Source organism: Leptosomus discolor, unplaced genomic scaffold (genome assembly GCF_034619465.1).
Source record: "Leptosomus discolor isolate bLepDis1 unplaced genomic scaffold, bLepDis1.hap2 HAP2_SCAFFOLD_216, whole genome shotgun sequence".
In the NCBI taxonomy this organism is placed as follows: domain Eukaryota; kingdom Metazoa; phylum Chordata; class Aves; order Leptosomiformes; family Leptosomidae; genus Leptosomus; species Leptosomus discolor.
Window position 1 is genome coordinate 32087 of NW_028237746.1, and position 24140 is coordinate 56226.

The following is a 24140-nucleotide window of genomic DNA, read 5'->3' on the forward strand; positions in this document are numbered from 1 at the left end:
GCCCCGAGCCGCCCGCGGCCCCCTCCCCCCCCCCCCAAATTTCCCCCACTCCCCCCCCCCCCCCGGAAGGAGATGGGGGGGGGGGGGCGGAGGACACCTCGGCCCCCCCCCCCCCCGACAGCCCTGGGGGGGACCCCCCAAGATGATGGGATGACCCCTAAAATGGCAGGGGGGGGGGTGAGTACAGGGAGCGCCCCCTGAGATGGGGGGGTGGGGGAATGGGGGGACCCCCTCCCCCCCGAGATGGCAGGGGAGGGATGAGGATGGGGGCCCCTCCCCCCCCAAGATGGCAGGAGGGCTGAGGACAGGGGGACACACACACCCCCCCAAGATGGCAGGAGGGCTGAGGACAGGGGGACACCCCCCCCCCCCCCAAGATGGCAGGAAGGGGGTGAGGATGCCTCAGGCCCCCCAAAATGGGTGGTTGAGGACAAGGGGACCCCTAAGAAGCCAGGGGGAGAGGGGGTGAGGACACCTCGGGACCCCCAGATAGGGGGGACAAGGATAACAGGAACCCCAAGATTAGGGGGGGGGGGGGGGGGATGGGGCAGGACAAGGACACCCCAGGGCCCACCACAGCACGGACATGGGACACGGACAGCAAGAGCCCCAAGATGGGGCGTGAGGAACCCCAAGACCCCTCCAGAGCAGAGACGGGAGACAAGGACACCCTGGGCCCCCCAGAGCTGCAAGGCAGGAGGGGACGAGGTCACCCCGAGACCCCCAAAACCTTAAGAGAGGAGGGGACGGTCACCTTGCCACCCTGGGGACCCTCAGATCCCCACGATGATGGGGGACGGCGACACCTCAGGACCCCCAAGATGGGGTGGAGGGACATCAATGACACCCCGTGTCATCGTCGTGTGTGTGTGTCCGTCCCCCCCCCCCGAGCTCCAGGACAAGGGAAAGGGGACACCCCACCAGCCCCCCAAGATGGGGTGGGAGCAGGGGACACCACCGACACCCCAAGACCCCATAGAGCTCTGAGATGGGGGATGGGGACACCTGATCACCCCCAGACCCCCGAGATGGGACAGGGGGGAGGGGGACACACACCAAAACCCCCCCCCACCCCCAAGCGGGGGGATCTGAGGGGGGCTCCTCAGACCAGGAGGGGGGGGTGGGCAGCAGGACCATCTCTAGGCCCCCCCCAAACCCCCCCCAGCGTGATCCCAAAGAGGTCCAAGCCCCCCCCCCCGCCCCCCATAGACCAGGTTGGGGGAGGTGGGTGGGTGGGGGGGAGGGGGTGGCGTGTGGAGCCAGGGGGGGGGTGGGGGGTGGGGGGGTGGGCGCTAGACGGGCAGGATCTGCTCCAGGAGGGTCTTGGAGGACGGGGGGATCCTGTCGGGGAACTTGACCTCGAACTCGATGATGAGGTCCCCGCGTTGGTCAGGGGTGCGGGGGTAGGGCAGCCCCTCGCCCGGGATGCGGCGCTTCACCCCCGGCTTCAGGACGTCCTTGAAGACCATGGGGATGGTGCGGCCGTCCAGCGTGGGGGCGTTGACCGTGCAGCCGCAGAGGGCCTGGGGGGGGGGGGGGGGAGGGAAAGGCCATGGGGTGCCACTTGTCACCACCCAGACACCCACCAGTGGCCCCCAGCACCCATCACGGCCCTACGAGCGAGAGCGACCACCCCACCGTGGCCCTACCACCCACCAAACCACCCTTGGTCCCCACCACCCCAACCCTGGGTGATCCTCCTGCAACCTCACCACCCAGACAACCCCTGGTCACGTCCCCACCACGCCACCCAGACACCCACCAGTGGCCCCCAGCACCCATCATGGCCCTACGGCCAAGACCAACCGCCCACCAAGACCAACCGCCCACCAAGACCAACCGCCCACCAAGACCAACCGCCCACCAAGACCAACCGCCCACCAAGACCAACCGCCCCCATCCTGGGTGATCCCCCTGCAACCCCACCACCTAAACAACCCCTGGTCACGTCCACACCACCCAGACCAACCACCTGGCATGTCCACCCTGCCGAGACCCACCACCCAGACACCCACCAGTGTCCCCAGCACCCCTCACAGCCCTACGGGAGAGACCAACCGCCCCACTGTGTCCCTATCCACCCACCAAGACAACCACCCTAATCCTGGGTGATCCCCCTGCAACCCCACCACCCAGACAACCCCTGGTCACGTCCCCACCACGCCACCCAGACACCCACCAGTGTCCCCCAGCACCCATCACGGCCCTACAGCCAAGACCAACCACCCCACCTTGGCCCTACCCACCCACCAAGGCAACCACCCACCAAGGCAACCACCTTTGGTCCCCACCACACCAATTCCTAGGTGATCCCCCTGCAACCCCACCACCCAGACAACCCCTGGTCATGTCCCCACCACGCCACCCAGACACCCACCAGTGTCCCCCAGCCCCCATCATGGCCCTACGGCCAAGACCAACTGCCCCACCTTGGCCCTACCACCCACCTTGGCCCTACCACCCACCTTGGCCCTACCACCCACCTTGGCCCTACCACCTTTGATCCCCACCACCCCCATCCTGGGTGATCCCCCTGCAACCCCACCACCTAGACAACCCCTGGTCACGTCCCCACCACCCAGACCAACCACCTGGCACGTCCACGCTGCCGAGACCCACCACCCAGACACCCACCAGTGTCCCCCAGCCCCCATCACGGCCCTATGGCAGAGACCAACTGCCCCACCGTGTCCCTATCCACCCACCAGGCACCACCCACCAAGGCAACCACCCACCAAGGCAACCACCCACCAAGGCAACCACCCTAACCCTGGGTGATCCTCCTGCAACCCCACCACCCAGACAACCCCTGGTCACGTCCCCACCACGCCACCCAGACAACCCCTGGTCACGTCCCCACCACGCCACCCAGACACCCACCAGTGGCCCCCAGCCCCCCTCACGGCCCTACGAGCAAGACCAACCGCCCCACCGTGGCCCTACCGCCCACCAAGACAACCACTCTTGGTCCCACCACCCCAACCCTGGGTGATCCCCCTGCAACCCCACCACCCAGGCAACCCCTGGTCGCGTCCCCACCGCCCAGACCAACCACCTGGCACGTCCACCCTGCCGAGACACCCCCCCCCCAGACCCCACCCCCACCCCCTCCCAGGTCCCCAACTCCTCCTGCCTCTCCACCCCCAAGGCCAACCTCCCGTCACGCCCCCCACCACCCAGACCACCTGCCCCGCCACATCCCCACCACCCAGACCACCCCTGAACCTGCTGTGTCCCCACCGCCAAGGCCAACCCTCCTTTGACGTCCCCACTGCCACCACCAAGACTCACCTGCCCCTGATGTCCCCACCAAGACCAATCTACCCTTGACGTCCCCGCCGCAGCCCAGACCAACCCGTCCTTGACATCCTGGCCACGGCCAACCCGCCCCCCTGACGCGCCCACCACGGCCAACCCGCCCCCCTGACGCGCCCACCACGGCCAACCCGCCCCCCTGACGTGTGCCCACCACGGCCAACCCGCCCCCCTGACGTGTGCCCACCACGGCCAACCCGCCCCCCTGACGTGTGCCCACCACGGCCAACCCGCCCCCCTGACGTGTGCCCACCACGGCCAACCCGCCCCCCTGACGTGTGCCCACCACGGCCAACCCGCCCGTTCCAACCACCCACCCACCTCGCGGAGGCTGATCTTCGCCGGGTAGACAATGTCTGAGCCCTCCCGGCGGAAGACGCCGTGGGGTTTGTCTTTGAGGACGAAGACAACGTCGGCAGGAATGTTGTTGGGGGTCTGGTCGCCCTCCTTGGGGAAGGTGATCTTGGTGCCTTCCTTCCAACCCCGTTTCACCTCAATGGTGAGGATCTTGTCCTCGTTCCGCACCGTCTTCCCGTCGGGGTTGAGACGTTTGTGGGAGATCTTCATCTTCTTGGTGCAACCGCTGTAGATCTCCTCCAGGGAGACCTTCAGGTCGTAGAGGACCGGGGGGTCTTGCTTACGGCAGGCACCTTCCGGCCCCCCTCGTCCCCGGGGGAAGCCGACGCTCCCGAAACCTCCCACGTGGAAGGTGGTGAAGGTGTCGTCCCCGTCGTCGTCGTCCCCGTTGCGTTGGACGAAGAAGGTGTCGAAGGGGTTGCGACCGTCGAAGAACTCGGCGAACATGGCGTGGGGGTCGCCCCGGAAGGTGTAGGTGAAGGTGGGGCCATTGGACCCCCCCGGGCCGGAGGTCGGGGCTCCCCCTTTGAGCCCTAGAAAGGAGGGAGGAAGGCGCCCGTCAGCATCGCCGCGTGCCGGATGTGGCCCCCGTCAGGTCGCCGAAGCTCCTCGGCACGTTGCCGGCCGGGGCAGGGCGTGGGGCGAGACGCGGGCAGGGCGTGGGGCAGGTTGAGGGTGTGGGGCGGGTGGTGGCCTGGCATGGCCCCAGCGCCAGGAGCGGGAACCGGTTCTGCTCGGGCGCCGGCGGACGCGGCGCAGACAGACGCCGCTGACGGGCCCGGCCAGGCCCCAACAGGCCCAGCCGGATCCATCACCGCCCCCCGGCACACCCCGGCGCGGCTTCCCGGCACCCCCCGGGCTCCAGCCCCGCGGCCTGCGCCCTGTCAGGCTCCCAGCGCTCCCTGCCCCCCCCCCCCTCCCCACCCCGAGACCCCAGCCCCCCTGCCTGCCTTCACGCTGACCCCCACCCCTCCTGCCAGACCCCTCCTCAGGCCCCTACCCCCACTGCTTGCCCCACCCCCCCCACCTTCACCTTGACCCCCACCCCTCTGCCTGTTCCCCCCACCCTGCTTTCACCCTGACCCCCACTGCCAGCCTTCACCCCCTCCAGCCCCTCCCTGCCCACCCCAGAACCTCCCACTCTGCCTTCACCCTAGCCCCCACCCTGTCTGACCCCTTCTCCCAGTTTGCCCCCCCCCACACGTGCACCCTGTCCCCCCCCACCCTGCCTTCACCCTGACCCCCACCCCTCCCTGCCTGTGCCCCCCCAGACCTCCCCAGCCTGCCTTCGCCCTGACGCCCACCCCACCTTCACCCTGACCCCCCACCCTGCCTGCCTGTCCCTCCCCATACCCCCTCACCCTGCCTGTCTGTCCCCCCCACCCTGCCTTCACCCTGATCCCCACCCTTCCCTGCCTGTGCCCCCCCAGACCTCCCCAGCCTGCCTTCGCCCTGACGCCCACCCCACCTTCACCCTGACCCCCCACCTTCCCCCTGACCCCCCACCCTGCCTGCTTGTCCCTCCCCACACCCCCCCACCCTGCCTGCCTGTCCCTCCCCACACCCCCTCACCCTGCCTGTCTGTCCCCCCCACCCTGCCTTCACCCTGACCCCCACCCTCTCTGCCCCCCCCCCCCAGACACACCCCCCCCGCTGCCGCCGCTCACCCTCCTCCCCGTACTTGTCGAAGATCTCCCGCTTCTTGGGGTCGCTGAGGACGTCGTAGGCCTCGGCCACCTCCTTGAAGCGCTCCTCGGCCCCCGGCTCCTTGTTCTTGTCGGGGTGGAAGCGCAGGGCCTGCCGCCGGTAGGCCCGCCGCACGTCCTCCCCGGAGGCGCCGCGGGACAGCCCCAGCGTGCGGTAATAGTCCTTCCCCATCCCGCCGGGCCGGGCCTCCGCCCCGCCGCCTCCCGCCGCCGCCTCCCGCCGCTGCCGCCGCCTCACTGAGGCGATGGCGGAACCTTCCAGAGCCCGCCGCCCGCCGCGCCCCGCCCCCTCGCCTCTCCGCCAATCCGACCGCGCGGCGTCACGGCCCGGTGGGGAGAAAGCCGAGGGAGAGGCGTGTGCGTCTGCGCGGCGGAGCTGGGTTGAAGGGGTGGGCGGGGCTGGGGGTTATGCTCCGCCCATTTCCTGCCCAATCACGCCCGCCGGCTGTTGCCGTGGCAACGGGGGGGGGGGGGGGGGGGCTGTCCTGTCACTGTGGCAACCGGCACAACGGGAGATAGTTGTCCCCGTCACCCGCAGTGACAGCCCGTCACCATGGCGACCGTTACCAGGGTGACAGCCCCGTCCCTGTCACTGCAGGGTGACACCACCGCGACACCGTCTGCAGCCTCCGTGTCGGCCCCCCCCCCCCCCCGTGTCCCCTAATGATGTCCCCACGGGGGCCACAGGGACACGGGGACAGAGGGACAAGGGGACGTGGAGCCATGGGGACACAGGGACAAGGGGTCACAGGGACAAGGGGACACGGGGCCATGGGGACACCAGGCCATGGGGTCAGAGGGACGGAGGGACGTGGGGACACAGCAGGGACGGGAGGTCGCTGGGGCAGAGGCCGGGTGAGCTGGGGGGGGGGGACACGGGGACACACAGAGCACCTGTCCCCACGGTGTCCCTGTGCCCCCACGGCCCCCCCCCTCCCTCCATGGCCCCCCGACCCCCTTGACCCCCCCCAAGCCCCGCCCCCGCAGACCCCACTGAACCGCCACCTGCCATTTCACCCCGCGGGCCCCGCCCTCCTCCCCAAGGCCCCGCCCACCCCAGAGCCCCCGCCTCCCGCCCGGCTCCTCCAGGCGCACGCGGCGATATTCCCCTGCCCGCCGCGCCCCTGCTGGCCTCCGCCGCCAGCCCATTGGCTGCCTCCGCCGTCACTCCGCACCCCGCCTCCGCTTCCTATTGGCTGCGGAGCTGTCAGGCGTTCCCGTTGCCCCGGAAACAATCGGGGCGGGAAGGGGAGTGGGCGGGGGCGGAACCGCCGGGAGCCCACCGGGCTCTGATTGGCTGTTTGCCACCACCCGCGCGGCGGCGATTGGCGGCGGCGCGGGCCCCGCCCGCCAGGTGCAACGGGCGGATCACGTGGGGGGAGAGGGCGCCCGGCGGGAGCGGCGGCGGCGGAGCAGCGGCAGCCATGAAGCACTACGAGGTGAGGCGGCGCCGCCCGCCCCGGCCCCGGCCCCGGTCCCGGTCCCAGTCCCGCCCCCAGCTCCCTCTCCCGGCTCGGCCCCGTCGACCCCGTTCTAGTCCCTACGGGCCGCCGCGACCCTTCCACGCATGCGCCGGCCACCAGGCCCGCGCCAATGCGCTTGCGTGCGGCCGGTGCGAGGCAATGCGCATGCGTGCAGCGGCGCGGCGCGGGGTCGCCGCTCCCAGCGCGGGGGGGGGGGGGGGGGGGGGGGGTAGGCTCGTTGCACGCATGCGCATCAGGTCGCCCTCCCCGGCTGGAGGAGGCTGCGCCTACGTAGGAGGGCGAGCTGAGCGGTGCGCATGCGTGGCTGGACGTCAAGGGCTGTGCGCATGCGCAGTGGCGAGTGCGGGGGCGCGGCCTTGTCTGTCTTGCGGAGCCCGGTCCAACGGGGCTTGGCCCGGCCCGGTCCAGCGGGGCCCGGACTGGTTCAGCGGGGCCCGGACTGGTTCAGCAGGGCTCAACCGCTCCCCCTGAGCCCGTCCCGCCGTGCCCGGGCCCATCCCGCCGGGTTTTGCCCGGGCCTGCCATGGCCGCGCCTCGCCCGGGCCTGTCATGGCCGCGCCTCGCCCCGCTGGCGCCGCACACGCCCTCTCCGTGAGGAGATAACGGCAGCCGTGACAGCAGCGGGTGTGGCAGCCGCCCACGGCCCCATCCCGCACCCGAGGCGAGCGAGGTGTCACCCCTGAGGGGGCGGGGGGGGGGGGGATCGGTGTCCCCTCAGGGATGGCGCCGGGGGGGGGTGTCCCCGGTCCCCCGTCCCCCCCCCCTTCCCCCCCCACTACCGGCGGGAAGAGCCTCAATGCCCGCACCGGCAGGGCTCACACCCTCCCCCCCCCGCCCGGCCCGGCAGAGCCCCGGCGCGGGGTGGGGGGGTGTGTGTCCCCCACGGTGTCACACCCCACCCCCCCACCCCGGGAGTGGCTGTGACACTGTCACGGCCCGAGGGTCCCCACGACCGGAAGGGGGGTGACACGGGGACAACCCCCGCTCCGGGTGGCAGCGGGAGGGGCCGGGGCCTCGGGCGGATGTTTGTCATAGCTCGGTGGTGACGGGGACAGTGACGCTGCCGCGGGCGGGACGCGGCCCGACGGGGGGGGGACACACACACAGACACACACAAAATAAACCCTCCCACCCCCGCCCCCCGCGTCGGCCCTGTCACTGTCACCGTCACCACGCTCAGGGCACCCTCAATGGGCACATCCAGGCTCGCCCAGGGGGGATGTCACATCCCTGGCCCCCCCCCCCGGGGTGACAGACCCCCCGCCAGGGTGTCACGGGGGGGGGGGGAGCGGGGGAGTGGCAGACCCCTGTGGCCTTTGGGGTGGCACGTCCTGACAGACGTCCCCGTCCCCGTCGGGAGGTGACAGACCCCCTGTCCGCAATGGGAGGGGGGGGGGGTCACAGGGTGACATAGCTCTGTCCCCAGCGAGGTGTCCTGGGGGGTGACAGACCCCCGTCCCCATTGGGGTGACCCAGGGTGACATATCCCTGTCCCTGTCAGGGTGTCCCCAGGGGGTGACAGACCCCCGCTGTCCCCATCGCGGTGCCACAGGGTGACACCTGTGCCCCCCCAGGGTGACCCGAGGGGGACATCCAGCCGCGTGGCCGCGCTTCGGCCAGGCCTGTCCCCACCCTCGTGCCACCGAGGCCCTTGGGGACCCGGGGACACCTGGGGGTGTTGGCGAGGGGGTGGAGGGGGGGGCCCCAACCTTACCTCCCGCCCGCGCCGCGCTCCTGTCCCCTCCGTCCTTCCCCGGCCTCTGGGTGACCCTGTCCCTCCCATGGCCACCTCCGGGGCCACCTCCAGGGCCACCTCCAGGGCCACCAGGGCCAAGAGCCACCCCAGGGAGGGCGGAGGGCGGGGGGGGGGGGGGGGGGGGGGAAGGTTTATATTTAGCGGCTCCGTGGGGACCGATCGGGTTTCGGCTGGGGTGCGCCCGCCGGTGGCCCCCGCGGCGAGCCGGTGACATGGAGGGAGGGGGGTTGCCCCGGGAGGGGGGCCAGGGGTCCCCGTCCCCCATCCTGGGGCTGTGGCGCCAGGCTCCCCCCGCCAAGAAGACGAAGAAAGCCGTCCTCTTCTTCGAGGTGGAGATCCTGGACGCCCGGACGCGGGAGAAGCTCTGCTTCCTCGATAAGGTACCTTGGGGATGGGGGGGGGGGACACACATGTGTCCCCTCCCTCCTTGTCCCTTGTCCCCTAGGTGGAGGTGGGGGGGCTGGGGAAACTGAGGCACGGGTGCCCCGGCAGCCCCCCCAACATGTCCCCTCCTCCTTGTCCCTGGGTGGAGGTGGAGGGCTGGGGGCTGGAGAAACTGAGGCACGGGTGCCCCAGCAGCCCCCCCGACGTGTCCCTTGTCCCCTGGGTGGAGGTGGAGGGCTGGGGGAAGGGGAAACTGAGGCACGGGTGCCCCGGCAGCCCCCCCGACATGTCCCCTCCTCCTTGTCCCTGGGTGGAGGTGGAGGGCTGGGGGCTGGAGAAACTGAGGCACGGGTGCCCCAGCAGCCCCCCCGACGTGTCCCTTGTCCCCTGGGTGGAGGTGGAGGGCTGGGGGAAGGGGAAACTGAGGCACGGGTGCCCCAGCAGCCCCCCCGACGTGTCCCTTGTCCCCTGGGTGGAGATGGAGGGCTGGGGGAAGGGGAAACTGAGGCACGGGTGCCCTGGCAGCCCCCCCGACGTGTCCCTTGTCCCCTGGGTGGAGATGGAGGGCTGGGGGAAGGGGAAACTGAGGCACGGGTGCCCCGGCAGCCCCCCCGACGTGTCCCTTGTCCCCTGGGTGGAGGTGGAGGGCTGGGGGAAGGGGAAACTGAGGCACGGGTGCCCTGGCAGCCCCCCCGACATGTCCCCTCCTCCTTGTCCCTGGGTGGAGGTGGAGGGCTGGGGGCTGGAGAAACTGAGGCACGGGTGCCCTGGCAGCCCCCCTGACGTGTCCCTTGTCCCCTGGGTGGAGGTGGAGGGCTGGGGGAAGGGGAAACTGAGGCACGGGTGCCCCGTCAGCCCCCCCGACGTGTCCCCTCCTCCTTGTCCCTGGGTGGAGGTGGAGGGCTGGGGGAAGGGGAAACTGAGGCACGGGTGCCCTGGCAGCCCCCCCGACGTGTCCCCTCCTCCTTGTCCCTGGGTGGAGGTGGAGGGCTGGGGGAAGGGGAAACTGAGGCACGGGTGCCCTGGCAGCCCCCCCGACGTGTCCCCTTCTCCTTGTCCCTGGGTGGAGGTGGAGGGCTGGGGGAAGGGGAAACTGAGGCACAGGTGCCCCACCAGCCCCCCCGACGTGTCCCTTGTCCCTTGTCCCCTGGGTGGAGGTGGAGGGCTGGGGGAAGGGGAAACTGAGGCACGGGTGCCCCGGCAGCCCCCCCGATGTGTCCCTTGTCTCTTGTCCCTGGGTGGAGGTGGAGGGCTGGGGGAAGGGGAAACTGAGGCACGGGTGCCCCGGCAGCCCCCCCAACGTGTCCCTTGTCCCCTGGGTGGAGGTGGAGGGCTGGGGGAAGGGGAAACTGAGGCACGGGTGCCCCGGCAGCCCCCCCGACGTGTCCCCTCCTCCTTGTCCCTGGGTGGAGGTGGAGGGCTGGGGGAAGGGGAAACTGAGGCCCGGGTGCCCTGGTAGCCCCCCGACGGCCCCTCGGTTGCCCCCGCAGGTGGAGCCCCACGCCACCGTCGCCGAGATCAAGAGCCTCTTCACCAAGGCCCGTACGTGGGGACGGGGACGGGGACAACGACCCTCCCCCGGGAACCCCCTGGGGCAGCTGGGGACCCTCCGTGGGGGCGGTGGGGACCCTCGTGGTGGCTGGGGGACCTGCGGTGGCGCTGGGGGGATCCCCGTCGTGGGGGTGGTGGAGAACTTCAGCGGGGGGGCTGAGGACCTGTCGCGGGGCCATCGTGTCACCCTCGTGACCAGGGACCCGGCGGGGGGGCGGGGGGGGGGTCCTTGGGGACCCTCGTGGTGACCACAGAGTTGTCACGAGGCGGTGGGGACCCTCGTCACGCTCAGGGACCCATCCCGGCCCGTGGGGACCCCTGTGGCGCGTGAGGGGGGGGACGTTTCACGGGAACATTGGGGTCCCTGGCGTGACTGGGGACGTGTCACGGGGCCATCGTGTCACCCTCGTGAGCAGGGACCCGTCCTGGGGGGCGGGGGGGGGGGGTGTCCTTGGGGACCCTCGTGGTGACCACAGAGTTGTCACGAGGCGGTGGGGACCCATCCCGGCCCGTGGGGACCCCTGTGGCGCGTGGGGGGGGGACACGTTTCACGGGAACTTTGGGGTCCCTGGCGTGACTGGGGACGTGTCACGGGGCCATCGTGTCACCCTCGTGAGCAGGGACCCGGCGGGGGGGTGGGGGGGGGGGGGGTGTCCTTGGGGACCCTCGTGGTGACCACAGAGCTGTCACGAGGCGGTGGGGACCCTCGTCACGCTCAGGGACCCATCCCGGCCCGTGGGGACCCCTGTGGCGCGTGGGGGGGGGGACGTTTCACGGGAACATTGGGGTCCCTGGCGTGACTGGGGACGTGTCACGGGGCCATCGTGTCACCCTCGTGAGCAGGGACCCGGCGGGGGGGTGGGGGGGTGTGTCCTTGGGGACCCTCGTGGTGACCACAGAGTTGTCACAAGGCGGTGGGGACCCTCGTCACGCTCAGGGACCCATCCCGGCCCGTGGGGACCCCTGTGGCACGTGGGGGGGACGTTTCACGGGAACTTTGGGGTCCCTGGCGTGACTGGGGACGTGTCACGGGGCCATCGTGTCACCCTCGTGAGCAGGGACCCGGCGGGGGGGTGGGGGGGTGTGTCCTTGGGGACCCTCGTGGTGACCACAGAGCTGTCACGAGGCGGTGGGGACCCTCGTCACGCTCAGGGACCCATCCCGGCCCGTGGGGACCCCTGTGGCGCGTGGGGGGGAGGTTTCACGGGAACATTGGGGTCCCTGGCGTGACTGGGGACGTGTCACGGGGCCATCGTGTCACCCTCGTGAGCAGGGACCCGTCCTGGGGGGCGGGGGGGGGTCCTTGGGGACCCTCGTGGTGACCACAGAGCTGTCACGAGGCGGTGGGGACCCTCGTCACGCTCAGGGACCCATCCCCGTGCCTGTAGGGACTGGGGAACCTCCACGGGGCCCTGGGGACACCCCATCCCCCCCCAATTGTCACCAGGGCCCTGTCCTGGCGCTCTGGGGACACCCCCGCCCCCCCCCCCCCCTTGTGACCAAGGTGTCCCCCCCCCCCCCGATGTCCCTTCTCTCCCGCAGATCCCCGGTGGTACCCGGCCAGACAGTCCCTGCGCCTGGACCCCAGTGAGTGCCCCCACGGGCAAGGGGGGGGTGGGGGTTGTCCCCGAGGTGGGGGTCACCCCGTGGGGGTGGGGTGGGTTGTCCCCGAGGTGGGGGAGGTGACGAGGGCGCCGTGTCCCCGCAGAGGGCAGGTCCCTGAAGGACGAGGACGTGCTGCAGAGCCTGCCCGTGGGCACCACCGCCACCTTCTACTTCCGAGACCTGGGGGCCCAGATCAGCTGGGTGACGGTGAGGGGGGGGGGGGTCGTCCCTCTGTCCCTCTGTCCCTCTGTCCCTCCCCGTGTCCCTCTGTCCCTCCCCGTGTCCCTCTGTCCCGCCGTCGGTCCTTCTTTCCCTCCCGGGGTCCCTCCGTCCATCCCGCGTGTCCGCTCCCGCGTCCCTCGGACCCTCTGTCCCTGCAGCCACTCCTCTGTCCCCGTGTCCCTCTGTCCGTCCCTCAACCCCCCCCATCCCTCTGTCCGTGGGTCTGTCCCTGCCTCCCTCTCTGTGTCCCTCTGTCTGTCCCTGCCTCTGTCTGTGTGTCTCTGCATCCCTCTGTCCGCGGGGCCTCATGTCCCTCTGTCTGTCCCTCAACCCCCTCATCCCTCTGTCCCCACGTCCTCGTGTCCCTCTGTCCCTGTGGCCTCGTGTCCCTCTGTCTGTCCCTCACCCCCCCCATCCCTCTGTCCGTGGGTCCGTCCCTGCCTCCCCCTCTGTGTCCCTGTGTCGCTCTGTCTGTCTCTGCCTCTCTCTGTGTGTCTCTGCATCCGTCTGTCCCCGTGGCCTCATGTCCCTCTGTCCCTATGTCCTTCCGTCCGTCCCTCAACCCCCTCATCCCTCTGTCCCCTTGTCCCTCTGTCTGTCCCTCAGCCCCCCCATCCCTCTGTCCCTGGTTCCTCGTGTCCCTCTGTCCGTCCCTCAACCCCCTCATCCCTCTGTCCCCGTGTCCTCGTGTCCCTCTGTCCGTCCCTCAGCCCCCCCATCCTGCTGTCCTCCTGTCCCTCTGTCCAGCCCTCAGCTCCCCCCATCCCTCTGTCCCCGTGTCCCCGTGTCCCTCTGTCCGTCCCTCAACCCCCCCATCCCTCTGTCCCCGTGTCCCTCCGTCCGTCCCTCAACCCCCCCATCCCTCTGTCCCCATGTCCCTCCGTCCGTCCCTCAGCCCCCCCATCCCTTTGTCCTCCTGTCCCTCTGTCTGTCCCTCAACCCCCCCATCTTTCTGTCCCCCCAGTCCTCGTGTCCCTCTGTCTGTCCCTCAATCCCCCCATCCCTCTGTCCTCCTGTACCTCTGTCTGTCCCTCAACCCCCTCATCCCTCTGTCCCCGTGTCCCCGTGTCCCTCTGTCCGTCCCTCAGCCCCCCCATCCCGCTGTCCTCCTGTCCCTCTGTCCAGCCCTCAGCTCCCCCCATCCCTCTGTCCCCGTGTCCCCGTGTCCCTCTGTCCGTCCCTCAACCCTCCCATCCCTCTGTCCCTGGTTCCTCATGTCCCTCTGTCCGTCCCTCAGCCCCCCCATCCCTCTGTCCCCGTGTCCCTTTGTCTGTCCCTCAACCCCCCCATCTTTCTGTCCCCACGTCCTCGTGTCCCTCTGTCCGGCCCTCAGCTCCCCCCATCCCTCTGTCCCCGTGTCCCCGTGTCCCTCTGTCCGTCCCTCAACCCTCCCATCCCTCTGTCCCTGGTTCCTCATGTCCCTCTGTCCGTCCCTCAACCCCCCATCCCTCTGTCCCCATGTCCCTCTGTCCCTCAACCCCCCCATCTTTCTGTCCCCACGTCCTCGTGTCCCTCTGTCCGTCCCTCAGCCCCCCCATCCCTCTGTCCTCCTGTCCCTCTGTCTGTCCCTCAACCCCCCCATCTTTCTGTCCCCACGTCCTCCTGTCCCTCTGTCTGGCCCTCAGCTCCCCCCATCCCTCTGTCCCCGGGTCCTCCTGTCCCTCTGTCTGTCCCTCAGCCCCCCCATCCCTCTGTCCTCCTGTCCCTCTGTCCGTCCCTCAGCCCCCCCATCCCTTTGTCCTCCTGTCCCTCTGTCTGTCCTTCACCCCCCCCATCTTTCTGTCCCCATGTCCTCGTGTCCCTCTGTCTGTCCCTCAACCCTCCCATCCCTCTGTCCCTGGTTCCTCATGTCCCTCTGTCTGTCCCTCAGCCCCCCCATCCCTCTGTCCTCCTGTCCCTCTGTCCGTCCCTCAGCCCCCCCATCCCTCTGTCCTCCTGTCCCTCTGTCTGTCCCTCAACCCCCCCATCTTTCTGTCCCCACGTCCTCCTGTCCCTCTGTCCGTCCCTCAGCCCCCCCATCCCTCTGTCCCCGTGTCCCTCTGTCTGTCCCTCAACCCCCCCATCTTTCTGTCCCCACGTCCTCGTGTCCCTCTGTCCGTCCCTCAGCCCCCCCCGTCCCTCTGTCCTCCTGTCCCTCTGTCCGGCCCTCAACCCCCCCATCCCTCCGTCCCCATGTCCCTCCATCCCTCCCCCCCCCCCATCCCTCCGTCCGTGGGTCCGTCCCTGCCTCCCCGTGCCCCCCCCCGCCCCTCCGGGGGGGTCCCCGTCCCCAGCGGTCCCTGTCCCCCAGGTTTTCCTCACCGAGTACGCGGGGCCGCTCCTCATCTACCTCCTCTTCTACTTCCGCGTCCCCTTCCTCTACGGGCCCCGCTACGACTTCACCGCCAGCCGCCACCCGGTCGTGCAGTAGGTGGGGGGGGGGGGACCCCGGGCAGGGGGCTGGGGGGGCCTGAGGCCTGGGGGGGGGGAATTGGGGCGTCCTGAGGCTTGAGAGGGGGGAATTGGGGCGTCCTGAGGCCTGGGGGGGTGAATTGGGGCGTCCTGAGGCTTGAGAGGGGTGAATTGGGGCGTCCTGATAAATCGAGGGGTGTGAATTGGGGGGTCCTGAGGCCTGGGGGGGGGGAATTGGGGCGTCCTGAGGCTTGAGGGGGGTGAATTGGGGTGTCCTGATAAATCGAGGGGTGTGAATTGGGGGGTCCTGAGGCCTGGAGGGGGGGAATTGGGGCATCCTGAGGCTTGAGGGGGGTGAATTGGGGTGTCCTGATAAATCGAGGGGTGTGAATTGGGGGGTCCTGAGGCCTGGGGGGGGGGAATTGGGGCATCCTGAGGCTTGAGGGGGGTGAATTGGGGTGTCCTGATAAATCGAGGGGTGTGAATTGGGGGGTCCTGAGGCCTGGAGGGGGGGAATTGGGGCATCCTGAGGCCTGGGGGGGGTGAATTGGGGGGTCAAGAGGCTTGGAGGGGGTGAACTGAGGGGTCCTGAGGCTTGGGGGGGGTGAATTGGGGGGTCCTGAGGCCTGGGGGGGGGGTGAATTGGGGGATCCTGAGACTCAGGGGGAGATGAGTTGGGGGTCCTGAGGCCTAGGGGGGGTGTGAATTAGGGGGTCCTGAGACTTGGGGGGCATGAATTGGGGGTCCTGAGGCTTCGAGGGGGGAGAACTGGGGGGTCCTGAGGCTTGAGGGGGGTGAATTGGGGGTCCTGAGACTCAGGGGGAGATGAGTTGGGGGTCCTGAGGCCTGGGGGAGAGTGAATTGGGGGGTCCTGAGGCTTGAGGGGGGTGAATTGGGGGGTCCTGAGACTCAGGGGGAGCTGAGTTGGGGGTCCTGAGGCCTTGTGGGGGTGAATTGGGGCGTCCTGAGGCTTGGGGGGGGTGAATTGGGGGTCCTGAGGCCTGGTGGGGGTGAACTGGGGGGGTCCTGAGGCTTGGAGGGGGATGAACTGGGGGGTCCTGAGACTGGGGGGGGGGAGCTGAGTTGGGGATCCTGAGGCGGGGGGGGCAGGCTGGGGTCCATTTTGGGGGGGCTGAGGGGCTGATTGGGGGGGGCGTAGGACATGGGGGGGGTGGGGGGCGGCCTGGGGGACACACCCTGCCCTCTGGGGGTTCGGGGAGGCGGGGGGAGGGGAGGGGGGGACCCACAGCCCCAGGGACACACCCACCAGGGGACACCGGGCAGTGCAGCTGGGGACAAGGAGGAGGGAGGGGGGGGGGGGATGCCGGGGGGGGGGGGGGTGGGGGCGTGTCCCCAGGGGTGGGTGTGTGTCCGTGTCCCCCCCCCCCCCGTGTCCCCCCCCCTCCCCTCCCCCAGCCTGGCGTGCGGCTGTCACTCCTTCCACTACGTCAAGCGGCTGCTGGAGACGCTCTTCGTCCACCGCTTCTCGCACGGCACCATGCCCCTGCGCAACATCTTCAAGGTGACACCGGGGTCCCCAACCCCCCCCCCAGCACACCCCACCCACCCACACCCCCCCCCCCAACCCCAGCACCCCCCTGGGAACGCCTGTGGCCCCTGGGCGCCGGTACCTGGGTGTCCCCGGGTGTCACCTGGACGCTGCGTGTGTGGGGGGGTGTGTGTGTGTGTGTCCCACGATGTCCCCAAGGTGTCCCCGGGTGTCACCTGGACGCTGCGTGTGTGTGTGTGTGTGTGTGTGTGTGTGTGCCACGATGTCCCCAGTTGTCACCCGGCCACTCTGTGTGTGTGTGTCCCACGATGTCCCCAAGGTGTCCCCAGGTGTCACCTGGAGACTGTGTGTGTGTGTGTGTGTGTGTGTCCCACGATGTCCCCAAGGTGTCCCCAGGTGTCACCTGGAGACTCTGTGTGTGTGTGTGTGTGTCCCACGATGTCCCCAAGGTGTCCCTGGGTGTCACCTGGAGACTGTGTGTGTGTGTGTGTCCTACGATGTCCCCAAGGTGTCCCCAGCTGTCAGCTAGACACTGTGTGTGTGTATCTGTGTGTGTCTGTGTCCCACAATGTCCCCGAGGTGTCCCCGGGTGTCACCTGGACACTGTGTGTGTGTGTGTCAGTGTGTGTGTCCTACAATGTCCCCAACTTGTCCCCGGGTGTCACCTGGACACTGTGTGTGTGTCTGTGTGTGTCCCCCACAATGTCCCCAGGTGTCACCCGGCCACTGTGTGTGTGTGTGTCCCACGATGTCCCCAGTTGTCACCTGGCCACTCTGTGTGTGTGTCTGTGTGTGTGTCCTACAATGTCCCCAATGTGTCCCCGGGTGTCACCCGGCCACTCTGTGTGTGTGTGTGTGTGTGTGTGTCCCATGATGTCCCCAACGTGTCCCCGGGTGTCACCTGGACGCTGCGTGTGTGTGTGTGTGTGTCCCACGATGTCCCCAGGTGTCACCCGGCCACTGTGTGTGTGTGTGTGTCCCACAGTGTCCCCAACGTGTCCCCAGGTGTCACCTGGACACCGCGCGTGTGTGTGTGTCCTACAATGTCCCCAAGGTGTTCCCAGGTGTCACCTGGAGACTCTGTGTGTGTGTGTCCCACGATGTCCCCAACGTGTCCCCGGGTGTCACCTGGACACTGCGTGTGTGTGTGTGTGTGTGTGCCCCACGATGTCCCCAAGGTGTCCCCGGGTGTCACCTGGAGACTGTGTGTGTGTGTGTGTCCCACAATGTCCCCAGGTGTCACCCGGCCACTGTGTGTGTGTGTGTCCCACGATGTCCCCGGGTGTCACCCGGCCACTCTGTGTGTGTGTGTGTGTGTGTGTGTGTCCCATGATGTCCCCAACGTGTCCCCGGGTGTCACCTGGACGCTGCGTGTGTGTGTGTGTGTGTGTGTGTGTCCCACGATGTCCCCAAGGTGTCCCCAGGTGTCACCTGGAGACTCTGTGTGTGTGTGTGTGTGTGTGTGTGTCCCACGATGTCCCCAGTTGTCACCTGGCCACTGTGTGTGTGTCCCCCACGATGTCCCCGGGTGTCACCTGGCCACTCTGTGTGTGTGTGTCCCACGATGTCCCCAAGGTGTCCCCGGGTGTCACCTGGAGACTGTGTGTGTGTGTGTCCTACGATGTCCCCAAGGTGTCCCCAGGTGTCACCTGGAGACTCTGTGTGTGTGTGTGTGTGTGTCTGTGTCCCACAATGTCCCCAAGGTGTCCCCGGGTGTCACCTGGACACTGCGTGTGTGTGTGTCTGTGTGTGTGTCCTACAATGTCCCCAACTTGTCCCCGGGTGTCACCTGGACACTGTGTGTGTGTCTGTGTGTGTCCCCCACAATGTCCCCAGGTGTCACCCGGCCACTGTGTGTGTGTGTGTCCCACGATGTCCCCAGTTGTCACCTGGCCACTCTGTGTGTGTGTCTGTGTGTGTGTCCTACAATGTCCCCAATGTGTCCCCGGGTGTCACCCGGCCACTCTGTGTGTGTGTGTGTGTGTGTGTGTCCCATGATGTCCCCAACGTGTCCCCGGGTGTCACCTGGACGCTGCGTGTGTGTGTGTGTGTGTGTGTGTGTGTGTCCCACGATGTCCCCAGGTGTCACCCGGCCACTGTGTGTGTGTGTGTGTCCCACAGTGTCCCCAACGTGTCCCCAGGTGTCACCTGGACACCGCGCGTGTGTGTGTGTCCTACAATGTCCCCAAGGTGTTCCCAGGTGTCACCTGGAGACTCTGTGTGTGTGTGTCCCACGATGTCCCCAACGTGTCCCCGGGTGTCACCTGGACACTGCGTGTGTGTGTGTGTGTGTGTGCCCCACGATGTCCCCAAGGTGTCCCTGGGTGTCACCTGGAGACTGTGTGTGTGTGTGTGTCCCACAATGTCCCCAGGTGTCACCCGGCCACTGTGTGTGTGTGTGTCCCACGATGTCCCCGGGTGTCACCCGGCCACTCTGTGTGTGTGTGTGTGTGTGTGTGTCCCATGATGTCCCCAACGTGTCCCCGGGTGTCACCTGGACGCTGCGTGTGTGTGTGTCTGTGTGTGTGTGTGCCATGATGTCCCCAGTTGTCACCCAGCCACTCTGTGTGTGTGTGTCCCACAATGTCCCCAAGGTGCCCCCAGGTGTCACCTGGAGACTCTGTGTGTGTGTGTGTGTGTGTCTGTGTCCCACAATGTCCCCAACGTGTCCCCGGGTGTCACCTGGACACTGTGTGTGTGTGTGTGTGTCCCCCACGATGTCCCCGGGTGTCACCCGGCCACTCTGTGTGTGTGCGTCCCATGATGTCCCCAACGTGTCCCCGGGTGTCACCTGGAGACTGTGTGTGTGTGTGTGTCCCATGATGTCCCCAAGGTGTCCCTGGGTGTCACCTGGAGACTGTGTGTGTGTGTGTCCCATGATGTCCCCGGGTGTCACCCGGCCACTCTGTGTGTGTATGTCCCATGATGTCCCCAAGGTGTCCCCGGGTGTCACCTGGAGACTGTGTGTGTGTGTGTGTCCCACGATGTCCCCGGGTGTCACCCGGCCACTCTGTGTGTGTGTGTGTGTGTGTCCCATGATGTCCCCAACGTGTCCCCGGGTGTCACCTGGACGCTGCGTGTGTGTGTGTGTGTGTGTGTGTGTGTGTGTGTGTGTGCCATGATGTCCCCAGTTGTCACCTGGCCACTCTGTGTGTGTGTGTCCCACGATGTCCCCAAGGTGTCCCCAGGTGTCACCTGGAGACTCTCTGTGTGTGTGTGTGTGTGTGTCCCACGATGTCCCCAGTTGTCACCTGGCCACTGTGTGTGTGTGTCCCCCACGATGTCCCCGGGTGTCACCTGGCCACTCTGTGTGTGTGTGTCCCACGATGTCCCCAAGGTGTCCCCGGGTGTCACCTGGACGCTGTGTGTGTGTGTGTGTGTGTCCCACGATGTCCCAAACGTGCCCCCAGGTGTCACCCGGCCACTCTGTGTGTGTGTGTCCCCCACAATGTCCCCAACGTGTCCCCACGTGTCACCCAGCCAGTGCACACATGTGTGGGTGTGAGTGCGTGTGTCCCTGTCCCACAATGTCCCCAAGGTGTCCCCAGGTGTCACCCAGCCACTGTGTGTGTGTGTGTCTCCCACAATGTCCCCAACGTGTCCCCACGTGTTACCCGGCCACTCTGTGTGTGTGTGTGTGTCCCACGATGTCCCCAAGGTGTCATCTGGCCACTGCATGTGTATGTGTGTGTCCCACAGTGTCCCCAAGGTGTCCCCGGGTGTCACTTGGCCACTGTGTGTGTGTCTCTGTGTGTGTGTGTGTGTGTGTGTCACACAATGTCCCCAAGGTGTCACCTGGCCACTGCATGTGTATGTGTGTCCCCCACAATGTCCCCATGGTGTCCCCGGGTGTCACCCGGCCACTGTGTGTGTGTCTGTGTGTCCCACGATGTCCCCAAGGTGTCACCTGGCCACTGCATGTGTGTGTGTGTGTTCTACGATGTCCCCAAGGTGTCCCCGGGTGTCACCTGGACACGATGTGTGTGTGTGTGTGTGTGTCTGAGTCCCCCATGATGTCCCCAAGGTGTCCCTGGGTGTCACCTGGACCCGATGTGTGTGTGAGTGTGTGTGTGTGAGTCCCCCACGATGTCCCCAACGTGTCCCCGGGTGCCACCCGGCCACTGCGCACACGCGCGTGCGTCTGTGCGTGAGCGCGTGCGCGTCCCACGATGTCCCCCACAACGTCCCCAACCCCTCCCGTCCCCTGTGTCCCCCCCCCCCCCAGAACTGCACCTACTACTGGGGCTTCGCCGCCTGGATGGCCTATTACATCAACCACCCGCTGTACACCCCCCCCGGTGAGTGCCACCCCCCGGGACTGCCACCCCCCCTGCCACCCCCCCTGCCACCCCCCGGGGACTGCCACCCTCCCTGCCACCCCCCCGTCACCTTCCCTGCCACCCCCCCTGTCACCCTGCCTGTCACCCTCCCTGCCACCCCCCCGTCACCCTCCCTGTCCCCCCTCACACCCACCACCCGCTCTACCCCCCCCCAGGGACTGCCACCCCCCCTGTCACCCTCCCTGCCACCCTCCCTGTCACCCTTCCTGTCCCTGTCACACCCACCACCCGCTCTACCCCCCCACCCCGGGGACTGCCACCCCCCCTGCCACCCCCCGGGGACTGCCACCCTCCCTGCCACCCCCCCGTCACCTTCCCTGCCACCCCCTGTCACTCTCCCTGCCACCCTCCCTGCCACCCCCCTGCCACCCTCCCTGCCACCCCCTGTCAGCCTCCCTGCCACCCCCCCTGCCACCCCCCGGGGACTGCCACCCTCCCTGCCACCCCCTGTCACCCTCCCTGCCACCCTCCCTGTCACCCCCTCACACATACCACCCGCTCTACCCGCCCCCCCCCCCCCCGGGGACTGCCACCCTCCCTGCCACCCCCCCGTCACCTTCCCTGCCACCCCCCCTGTCACCCTGCCTGTCACCCTCCCTGCCACCCCCCCTGTCACCTTCCCTGCCACCCTCCCTGCCACCCTCCCTGCCACCCTCCCTGCCACCCTCCCTGCCACCCCCCTGCCACCCTCCCTGCCACCCTCCCTGCCACCCCCCCTGCCACCCTCCCTGCCACCCTCCCTGCCACCCCTCACACATACCACCCGCTCTACCCCCCCCTCCCCCCCGGGGACTGCCACCCTCCCTGCCACCCTCCCTGCCACCCCCCCTGTCACCCTCCCTGCCACCCCCCCTGCCACCCCCCCTGCCACCCTCCCTGCCACTCCCTCACACATACCACTCGCTCTACCCCCCCCTCCCCCCGGGGACTGCCACCCCCCCTGCCACCCCCCCTGTCACCCTCCCTGTCACCCTCCCTGCCACCCTCCCTGTCACCCTCCCTGCCACCCCCCTGCCACCCTCCCTGCCACCCCCCCTGCCACCCTCCCTGTCACCCTCCCTGCCACCCCCCCTGTCACCCTCCCTGCCACCCTCCCTGTCACCCTCCCTGTCACCCTCCCTGTCACCCCCCCTGTCACCCTCCCTGCCACCCTCCCTGTCACCCTCCCTGTCACCCTCCCTGCCACCCCCCCTGTCACCCTCCCTGTCACCCTCACTGTCACCCTCCCCGTCACCCTCCCTGCCACCCTCCCTGCCACCCCCCCTGCCACCCCCCCTGCCACCCTCCCTGTCACCCTCACTGTCACCCTCCCCGTCACCCTCCCTGTCACCCTCCCTGTCACCCTCCCTGCCACCCCCCCTGCCACCCCCCCTGTCACCCCCCCTGTCACCCTCCCTGCCACCCTCCCTGTCACCCTCCCTGTCCCATCAACCCCCCCACTGCACCCGCCCCCCCATGTCCCTCCTGTCCCCCTTGGGGACACCACGTAGAGGAGGTCGGTGTCCCTGACACCCCCCCCCCGTGTCCCCCAGCCTACGGTGACGAGCAGGTGAAGCTGGCGCTGGCTGTCTTCCTGGTGGGTGCTGGGGGGGGGGGTCCCTGGGGGGGCTGAGGGGGGCCATGGGTGCTGGGGGGTCCCTAGGGGTGCTGAGGGGTGCTGGGGGGGTCCCTATGGATGCTGGGGGGTGCTGGGGGGAGTCCCTATGGGTGCTGAGGGGTGCTGGGGGGGGTCCCTATGGGTGCTGAGGGGTGCTGAGGGGTGCTGGGGGGGTCCCTAGGGGTGCTGGGAGGGTCTGGGGGGGGTTCCTGTGGGTGCTGAGGGGTGCTGGGGGGGGTCCCTATGGGTGCTGAGGGGTGCTGGGGGGGCCCTGTGGGTGCTGGGAGGTGCTGTGGAGGGGCTGGGGGTGCTGGGAGGGGCTGGGGGTGCTGGGGGCGTCCCTATGGGTGCTGGGGGGGGACCCTGTGGGTGCTGGGAGGGGCTGGGGGGGGTCCCTGTGGGTGCTGAGGGGTGCGGGGGGGGGCCCTGTGGGTGCTGGGAGGGGCTGGGGGGGGTCCCTGTGGGTGCTGAGGGGTGCTGGGGGGGGCCCTGTGGGTGGTGGGAGGGGCTGGGGGGTGCTGGGGGGGGTGTCTGTGGGTGCTGGGGGCGTCCCTGTGGGTGCTGAGGGGTGCTGGGGGGGTCCTGTGGGTGCTGGGAGGTGCTGGGGAGGGTCTGGGGGTGCTGGGAGGGGCTGGGGGGTGCTGGGGGGTCCCTGTGGGTGCTGAGGGGTGCTGGGGGGTCCCTGTGGGTGCTGGGGGGTGCTGGGGGAGTGTCTGTGGGTGCTGGGGGGGCCCATGGATGCTGGGGGATCCCTGTGGGTGCTGGAGGGGCTGGGGGGGTCCCTGTGGGTGCTGAGGGGGGCCATGGGTGCTGGGGGGGTCCCTATGGGTGCTGGGGGGTGCTGGGGGGGTCCCTGTGGGTGCTGGGGAGGGGCTGTGAGGGTCCCTGTGGGTGCTGAGGGGTGCTGGGGGGGTCCCTGTGGGTGCTGGGGGTGCTGGGGGGGTCCCTGGGGGTGCTGAGGGGTGCTGGGGGGTCTCTGTGGGTGCTGGGGGGGTCCCTGTGGGTGCTGAGGGGTGCTGGGGGGTCTCTGTGGGTGCTGGGGGGGTCCCTGTGGGTGCTGAGGGGGGCTGGGGGGGGTCCGGAGAGGCCGGTGGGTGCCAGGGGGGCAGGTGGGTGCTGGGGGGGGGAGGGGGTGCATCTGCCCCCCCCTCCCCAGCTCAGGGCTCCCCCCGTTCCCCCCCCAGTTCTGCCAACTGGGCAACTTCTCCATCCACGTGGCCCTGCGGAACCTGCGCCCCGCGGGTGAGGGGACACGGGGGGGGGGACACGGGGGGGGACACACACGGGGGGGGGGACACGGGGGGACACACACGGCTACGCACACGCGTGTGCGCCTGGGGGGCGCGTGGGGCACGCATGGGGGGGGGGCCACGGGGGGGGAGGGCAGGGGACGGCGCAAAGGGGCACGTGTAGGCCACGGGGGGGGGGGGGGCACATGCGGGGGGGGGGCACATGGTCACGCACACGCGTGGGGGGGCGGGGCATGTCATGGTCACGCACACGCGTGGGGGGGCAGGGCATGCCGGGGGCACGTGCTCACGCACACGCAGGGGGGTGGGGCATGCCAGGTGCACGTGATCACGCACACGCGTGGGGGGGCGGGCACGGGGGGGCACGTGGTCACACACACGCGTGGGGGGGCGGGGCATGCTAGGGGCACGTGGTCACGCACACGCGTGGGGGGGCGGGACACGTCGTGGGCACGTGGTCACGCACACGCGGGGGGGCGGGGCATGCCGGGGGCACGCGACCACACACACGCGTGGGGGGGCGGGGCATGCCAGGGGCACGTGATCACGCACACGCGTGGGGGGGTTGGGCACGGGAGGGCACGTGGTCACGCACACGCGTGGGGGGGCGGGACACGTCGGGGAAACGTGGTCACGCACACGCGTGGGGGGGTGGGGCACACTGGGGTCACA

At 69.2% G+C, this 24140-nt stretch overlaps 2 protein-coding genes across 3 annotated transcripts; one reads left to right on the top strand and one right to left on the bottom strand.

Moving 5' to 3' along the window:
• Positions 1–1292: 1292 nt before the first annotated feature.
• Positions 1293–5550, bottom strand: DNAJB1 (DnaJ heat shock protein family (Hsp40) member B1). Of its 2 annotated transcripts, none has more exons than XM_086480695.1 (3): positions 5340–5550; positions 3637–4205; positions 1293–1523 (listed from the first exon to the last, which is right to left on the bottom strand). In XM_086480695.1, the coding sequence occupies exons 1-3, from the start codon at positions 5548–5550 to the stop codon at positions 1293–1295; spliced, it is 1011 nt and encodes a 336-aa protein (XP_086336821.1). The 2 variants fall into 2 exon arrangements, with proteins under 2 accessions (XP_086336821.1, XP_086336822.1); XM_086480696.1 differs by having other exon boundaries at positions 5354–5481.
• Positions 5551–5931: 381 nt separating this feature from the next.
• Positions 5932–23460, top strand: LOC147413076 (very-long-chain enoyl-CoA reductase-like; the record flags this gene model as incomplete). Its single annotated transcript, XM_086480699.1, has 11 exons — positions 5932–5977; positions 6468–6817; positions 8903–8998; positions 10493–10544; positions 12096–12140; positions 12262–12365; positions 14671–14786; positions 16188–16293; positions 20507–20579; positions 22154–22197; positions 23403–23460. Coding segments are annotated over exons 1-11 (1090 nt in total), but the record flags the coding sequence as incomplete, so codon positions are not given.
• Positions 23461–24140: the final 680 nt, after the last annotated feature.

Excerpts from the sequence above, each read along its gene's own strand:
- DNAJB1 (XM_086480695.1), bottom strand. The coding sequence starts at position 5,550 with ATGGGGAAGGACTATTACCGCACGCTGGGGCTGTCCCGCGGCGCCTCC. Across the intron at positions 4,206-5,339 it reads CGACAAGTACGGGGAGGAGG|GGCTCAAAGGGGGAGCCCCG; the intron begins GTGAGCGGCGGC and ends CCTCCTTTCTAG. Across the intron at positions 1,524-3,636 it reads CGAAGATCAGCCTCCGCGAG|GCCCTCTGCGGCTGCACGGT; the intron begins GTGGGTGGGTGG and ends CCCCCCCCCCAG.